This window comes from Dipodomys ordii, unplaced genomic scaffold (assembly GCF_000151885.1).
Source record: "Dipodomys ordii isolate 6190 unplaced genomic scaffold, Dord_2.0 Scaffold150, whole genome shotgun sequence".
Classification (NCBI taxonomy): Eukaryota; Metazoa; Chordata; class Mammalia; order Rodentia; family Heteromyidae; genus Dipodomys; species Dipodomys ordii.
In genome coordinates, this window is record NW_012267366.1 from 5215053 (window position 1) to 5222864 (window position 7812).

Sequence of the window (7812 nt, forward strand, 5' to 3'; positions counted from 1 at the left end):
TCAAGGCTAGTGCTCTACCACTTGAGCCACAGCACCACTTCTGGCTTTTTTCTTTTTGCTTATGTGGTGCTGAGGAATCGAACCCAGGGCCTCAGGCATGTAAGGCAAGTGCTCTACCACTGAGCCACCTTCCCCCCATGTGTGTGTATCTTATCTCCACATATACGCACATATTCCCAGCCTTGTTTTAATTTTTATTACCTTTATATTAAGCTGGCAAGCTGTGATGGGCCATTGGTTTAAAATATGGACTACATATGATTCAACCCCCTCTTCCATCTTTTCTCTTCTTCCCCTTCTAGTTTGAAGTTGGCACAATGGAAGAAGCTGGAGTTTGTGGGCTAGGGGTGAAAGCAGATAGGTTGTGTAACTCTCAGTCAAATGATATTCTTCAACATCAAGACTCCAGTTGTGGTGGCACGACTAACAAGCATTCACTGGAAGGGGATGGAGGCAGTGACTTTATAACAAAGAACAGGAATTTGGTAAGCCCAGCATACTGCGCACAGGAGTCAAGAGAAGAAATTCCTGGGCAGGAAGCTCGAACTGGTCCTCCTGATGGTCAACAGGATTCAGAGTGCAGCAGAAACAAGGAGAAAACCTTAGGTAATAATCTCTGCATACTGGTTGGACATTTTCACATATTGCTCATTTTACTCATGGTCTATAGCACAGATGACCATGAACATGATTAGTTTGGAGATGCTTAGCTAATGCCCTTACTGTCTTTGGTGAGGACAATCTCTATGTCTGTTTTGGATATGGGTAAGAGGTAAAAACAGCAGAGTTATGAAGCTCAGTTCATTCTCTAAATAACCAAGAATTAGCTTTCTTCACAAAATTTGGGTACAACAGACAGAAGTGTTCTTTGACTTGCCTTGTTTGTATCTTTATTGTATTCTGATAAAAATTATGTGAAAACTTTATTTGATCAATTTCTTTAAAGACTAGGCACAAAACTTTAATGGTAAAATAGGTATCTGTAGTCAGAAAGGGAGTTGGCTGGCTTTCTAGGGATATTTTTATCTCTCCCATGATGTAATTTGTGACTTGATACCCTCTTGCATTTTAGTCTTACTCCTGCTACTCAGGGCTACTCAGGTTTTTATGCTTATTAAATATGTAATATTTATAGTATATGATATGCATAGTTTTATTTAATGACTGTAAGTTGGAATTATCCTTATTAAACTAATTTTAGGCTATCCGAGAAAATGAAAAAAGTTGCAGAAATATAAAAAGTAATTTTAATTTCTTATGCATAGGGCATACTTCTTAAATCAGGATCCCTGATTATGTATATAAAAACCAATGTAGTCTTAAAAAGTAACACATAAGGCAGGCTTGGTGACTTATATCGATAATCCTAGCAGCTCAGGAAGTGAGTGTGATTTGAACCCAGCAAGCCACCCTAGGCAAAAATGTCTACAAGACTGTTTCCAATAATTCAGCAAAAAGCTGGGCTGGAAGCATGGTTCAAGTGGTAGCTCATCAGCTAAGCAAGCAAGCCAAGCAAGAGCACTAGGCTGAGTTTAAGCCCCAGTACTGGTACAACAAAATAAAAAAAAAATACAATGTTACATATGAATAAGCAATTCAACCTGTAGATATCTATACCCAGGAGGATTAAATTTTTGTGTGCTTAGAAGCTTGTACAGGAATGTTCATGGCAGTTTTATCCACAAAAAATTACTCAAAAATGGAAGCAACATAGATATGCATTGGATAATGAATGGATAATTAATGTATGTATCCACATGGTGACATATTAGCCACAAAATGGAATGAAGCATTGATCCATCCTGTATGAATGAATACTATAAAACAATCTGTAAAATGAAAGAAGCCAGACACAAAAGGCCACACATTGTATGATATCATTATATATGTAATGTTTAGATTTGACCAATTTGTGGAGACACAAAGTAGATTTGTAGTGGCCAGAGCCGAGAGGACAGAGGAATGATGGAGGACCGAGGAATGCTAACGGGCAAGGGATTCTTTTGGGGGTGGTGAAAATATTCTGGAATTAGAACGTGGTGATGGTTGTATGACTTTGGGAATATACTAAATTGTATACTATTTCTTAACAATGCTGGCGATAAGTTGTATACTTTAAATTAAAAAAATAAAAAGTAGCTGGGCATTGGTGGCTTATACCTACAATCCTACCTACTAGGGAGGCTGACATCTGAAAATCATGGTTTGAAGCCTGCTGAGGAAGGAAAATCCATGAGACTTAGCTCCAGTTAACCACCAAAATGCTGGAAGTGGACCTGCCACTCAGTTGATAGACCTCTAGACTTGAGTGAAAAAAACTAGGGGACTAAGTACAAGCCCCACGACTCTCACTCAGAAACACACACAGATTAAGTTTTAACTAGGTGTACTATGAGAGCCTTTAGTCCCACCTACATAGGAGGCTGAGGCGGCAAGGTCATTGGACCCAGGAGTTCAAGGCTCACTTGACAACAAAGTAAGGTCTTATCTCTGAAGATTTTTTTTGGTCAGTCATGGCCAAGTCATGACCATGATGGCTTGATCTCAGCGCTTTGGGGATCTCCCTGAGCTTTTTTGCTCCAGGCTAGTGATCCACCACTTTAAGTCACTGTACCACTCCCAGGTTTCTGGTGGTTAATTGGAGATAAGAGTCTCATGGGGCTGGGAAGGTGGCTCAGTGGTAGAGCGCTTACCTTGCATGCTTGAGGCCCTGGGTTCGATTCCTCAGCACCACATAAGCAAAATGAAAAAAGCCGGAGTGGTGCTGTGGCTCAAGTGGTAGAGCGCTAGCCTTGAGCTGAAGAGCTGAGGGACAGCGCCCAGGCCCAGAGTTCAGGCCCCACAACCGACCCCCCCCCAAAAAAAAGAGTCTCATGGACTTTCCTGCCCAGACTGGTTTTGAACCACAATTCTCAGATCTCAGCTTCCTGCTAGGATAACAAGCATGAGCCACTGGTTCCCAGCTTTCTTTTTTCTTTTTTTTGTCGGTCGTGGGGTTTGAACTCTGGGCCTGGGCGCTGTCCCTCAGCTCTTCAGCTCAAGGCTAGCGCTCTACCACTTGAGCTACAGCGCCACTTCCAGTTTTCTGGTGGTTTATTGGAGATAGGAGTCTCACGGTCTCTCCTGCCCGGGCTGGCTTTGAACCGCAATCCTCAGATCTCAGCCTCCTGAGTAGCTAGGATTATAGGCGTGAGCCACCAGCGCCCGGCACAAAAGTTTGCGAGACTCTTATCTCCAATTAACCACCAGAAAACTGGAAGTGGCACTGTGTCTCAAGTGGTAGAGTGCTTGCCTTGAGCTGAAGAGCTCAGGGACAGTGCCCAAGCCCAGAGTTCAAGCCCTGCAACCAACCAAAAAAAAAAAAAAACCCAACAAAGAAATGTTGGTGTTAGTGAAGGAGTTAAGACATTTGAGGTTGGGATGGGGAGCAGAGTGGGGTACCTATGACCAGAATTTAAAAATAGCGTTCTTTTTTCTACCTCCTCCCTTATTTTTCTTCTTTTTTTGGGGTGGGGATTAAATCCCTGGGCATGCAGTCAAGTGCTCTACCATTGAGCTGTACCATCGGTCCCCCAAATAGCTTTCTTTTCTTTTTCTTTTTTGATCATACTGGGGCTTAAACTCAAGGTCTTATGCTTGGTAATGCTGTAATGATGAGCCATTCCTCCAGCCCCACTTGGGGAATTGAGCTGATAAATAGTGTGCTTCTAGGTATAGGTATAAACTATTTACTCTGGAACGGGAGAAGTATTGGTAGAGTTAACAGGTTCGATTTGATTTCATTCTTCTTCAGGGACTTATTTCTTATCTTGTTAATCATCAGGAAAAGAAGTTTTATTACTGATGCAAGCCCTAAACACCCTTTCAACCCCAGAGGAGAAGCTGGCAGCTCTCTGTAAGAAATATGCTGATCTTGTGAGTATTAAATCAAGGGTGTGAAGGCCACATTAAATATGGAAGAATGTGTGTATGCTTGATAAGCTTTTGCATATATAATTTTGATATAGCTTAAAATGTAAAATTAATATTTTATTCCAAAACCGAAGGGGAGAATCTGATTCCTTGGGCCTTTTTATTGGTTACATGATTAGGTTTAATATGGTAATATATAGACAACATAATAGTGCTAACATGTTGATTTGCTTTTTCCCTTGAGGATGTGGTCTCACTTTGTTGCTCTACTGGTCTCCAACTCTTGGGCTCAAATGATCCTCCTGCCTTTGCCTCCTGAGTAGCTGGATCCCCAGGCTTGTGTCACCATACTGATGTGACTGGCAAATATTTGTGTGTGTATGTGTGTATTCATATGTGCATGTGTGTGCACATGCATAAGTGCACATATGCCAATCTGAGGGCTTGAACTCTGGGCCTGGGCGCTGTTCCTCAGCTCTTCAGCTCAAGGCTAGCTCTCTACCACTTGAGTCACAGCACCACTTCCAGTTTTCTGGTGGTTGATTGGAGATAAGACTCTCACAGACTTTCCTGCCCGGACTGGCTTTGAACCGCTGTCCTCAGATCTCAGCCTCCTGAGTAGCTAAGGTTACAGGCATGAGCCACCGGCTCCTGTCTTCTCCCTAATCTTTTTTGCTCAAGGCTTGAGTCTATCATTTTACCACTTGAGCCATGATTCCATGTTTGGCTTTTTTGGGGTGTTTAGTTGGAGATGTGAGTCTCATGGACTGATGTGAGTCTCATTGACTTCCTGCCCAGGCTAGCTTCAAACCGTGATCCTCATATCTCAGCCTTCTAAGTAGTTAGGATGACAGGCGTGAGCCTGTGCCCAACTCTGGCATAGATTTTCTAAAGATTTCAGAGTTCTTTCAAAATAAGCATCTTGATTTCAGTGTGGTGCCCTAGATGCCAGTCATTTGGAGTGTCTTATTTAACTTTATAAACTAACTTTTGGTGTGTGTTACAGGGGCTTGAGCTTGACAATCTGTGCTCTTGCTCAGCGTTTTTGCTTATGGTTGGCACTCTCACTTGAGCCATACCTCCATCCCTACTTTTTTCTAGTTTTGAGATGGAGCCTATTGGAATTTTCTACCTGAGCTGGCCTCAACCATTATACTCCAGGTCTGTCTCCCAAGTAACTATGATTATAGATGTAAGCCACTGATACTGGGCTGTATTTACCATTTTCTTACAGGAATTGGAGAGATAAAGATTAGCCATTTTGATTGAATTTGTGAGCTATATGGAATGATCTAATAAGACAATACTTTGTATCAACACACATAACATATATATGTGATATATATATAAACATACGTTTATGTTTATATATCATATATACATATATATACTGGTCTTGGGGGCTTGAACTCGGCCTGGACACTGTCCCTGAGTTCTTTTGCTCAAGGCTAGCCCTCTACTGCTTGAGCTACTGTGCCACTCGTGGGTTTTATTTATTTTTTCCAGTCCTGGGGCTTGAACTCAGGGCACTGTCCATGAGCTTCTTTTGCTCAAGGTTAGCACTCTACTATTTGAGCCACAGTGTCACTTCCAGCTTTTTCTGGTTATATGGTACTGAGGAATTGAACCCAGGGCTTCATATATGCTAGACAAGCATTCTACCACTAAGCCACATTTCCAGTCCACAATTTTTTTTAATGAATAGTTTATTGGAGATAAGAATCTCATGGATTTTTCTGCCTGGGCTGGTTTCAAACTGCTATCCTTAGATCTCAGCCTCCTGAGATGTGAGATGCCAGTGCCTGGCAATGATATAGTTATTGAGCATCTACTATTTGTCAGGTTATTTTTTTTCTCTTCCAAAGAATTTACCTCATCATTTTTTTCTGGCCTGTGTTTTTTTCAGTTAGCATTAATTATCTGTGAAACTATAAAAGTAATCTCAATGTGGAAGGCATGCCATCCTATTTAAATTGAAGAATGTGAAAAGTTAAACTGGGTGAGAGTTTGAGGCCAGCTTGGGTTATGTTGTGAGACCTTGTCTGAATAATCCAAAATAAAGAAAGCATGGAAAAGTCACAGAACCCTTTGAAGGAAAAGTTGTGGAAACTTTTACAGTAAGTGGTTCTAATTAATTATTAGAATTATAATTTTTATGCATTTTCATCTCTTAGAGCAGTTGTTTTATATTATAAACTATTATTTTTTCATATTATAAGCCATTCATATTATAAACCATTACTAGCTCAAAGAAATGAGTTATTACTCAACAAATGAGAGTTACTTCCCATCAGTTAAGAAAGTGGTCCCCATTTGCCCTGTTTAGCTGGGTCTTAGCAGTCTGGCACCTTCCACTATTTGGGCCACAAGTTACTGCAATGATGGCAGTAACTGTGTGTGTTAGCTTCAGGGAAGGAATGTGTCCATGGGCTATGGCCATAGGCCAGTTCCTGTTGGTGCTATTTGCATGAGAATCATGCAAGAAGCGGTGGGGAAAACAAGAAGGAGGGGGAAGGGAAGGAAAGGAAAGGAAGGAAAGGAGGACGAGAAAGAAAATTTTAAAAAGTAAAACTGTAATGCTGGTGGCTCATGTCTTGTAATCCTAGTCACTCAGGAGGCTGAGCCCTGAGGATCACAGTTCAAAGCCAGCCTGAGCATGAAAGTGAGACTCTACTCACCAATTAACCACCAAAAAAGCTGGAAGTAGAGCTATGGTTCAAATGGTGAACCACTAGTCTTGGGCAAAAATCACTCAGGGACAGCACCTAGGTCCTGAGTTCAAGCCCCAGGAGAGGTACAAAAAAGCACAACTGGGCTGGGAAGGTGGCTCAGTGGTAGAGTGCTTGCCTTGCATGCATGAGGCCCTGGGTTCCATTCCTCAGCACCACATAAAGCAGAAAAGGCCAGAAGTGGTACTGTGGCTCCAGTGGTAGAGTACTAGCATTGAGCTGAAGAGCTGAAGGACAGTGCCCAGGCCCAGAGTTCAAGCCCCACAACAGACCAAAAAAAAAAAGCAAAACTGTAGCAGTATACGTACTTGATGCAGTGCTCTGAGAACAGCAGACAGCACTGAGTAGCTTAGAAGATGGAGCAAGAGTCACCTCAGCATTTCTCACATGTGCACAAATCATTGGAGCTTTTGTGAACATTCACATTCACCTCTTCTGCATTAATTTTTTAAATTATTATAAGGATGATCCTGTAAAGACTCCATTTCTTTTTGTACAGTGTCAAGAGTCTGCATTTTAACAAGCTACCAGTTGCTGATGCTTCTAAACCTTGCACCATATCTGTAGGAGCAGGGGTTCTAGGGTGTTTTTGTTTATGACTCTTATGGTATCTATCACTTTGCACCGTCACTCTGGTTATTACACTGATATATAGCGCTCCCCTGTGGAGCTCAGTCAATGTGATTGTGACCATCCATTTAGGAGATCTTGTTTCATGTTGACTAGATCATATGGATTCAAGAAATCTTGATATTTGAGGGTGAATGCCATTAATGTCCTGTGGCATTATTTCATATTGTTATTCTTTCTATTCCATAGTCAGTTTGTTTAGATTATATTGTACTAGTAATAATCATAAATATGATTGGGTAGATTTATTTCACTTTTTTTTTTGGTGAGAGTCCTTGGGTTTGAACTCAGAGCCTTAGCGCTGTCCCTGAGCTTTTGTGCTCAAGGCTAGTGTACTACCACTTGAGCCACAGCTCTGCTTTCAGATTTTGGGTGATTAATTGGAGGTAAGAGTCTCATGCGGGGGCTGGGAAGGTGGCTCAGTGGTAGAGCACTTGCCTTGCATGCATGAGACCCTGGGTTCAATTCCTCAGCACCACATAAGCAAAAAGAAAAAAAGCCGGAAGTGGCACTGTGGCTCAAGTGGTAGAGCGCTAGCCTT

At 41.7% G+C, this 7812-nt stretch overlaps 1 protein-coding gene across 2 annotated transcripts in view; it reads left to right on the top strand.

The window, feature by feature from the left end:
* The window catches only part of Txlng (taxilin gamma), a 58092-nt gene that overhangs the window by 19993 nt on the left and 30287 nt on the right, over positions 1-7812 (top strand). For both annotated transcript variants that reach the window (XM_013032182.1, XM_013032184.1), the window contains exons 2-3: positions 303-606; positions 3824-3915. In XM_013032182.1, the coding sequence (XP_012887636.1) occupies positions 303-606; positions 3824-3915 (396 nt within the window). The remainder of the gene's footprint in view (positions 1-302; positions 607-3823; positions 3916-7812) is intronic.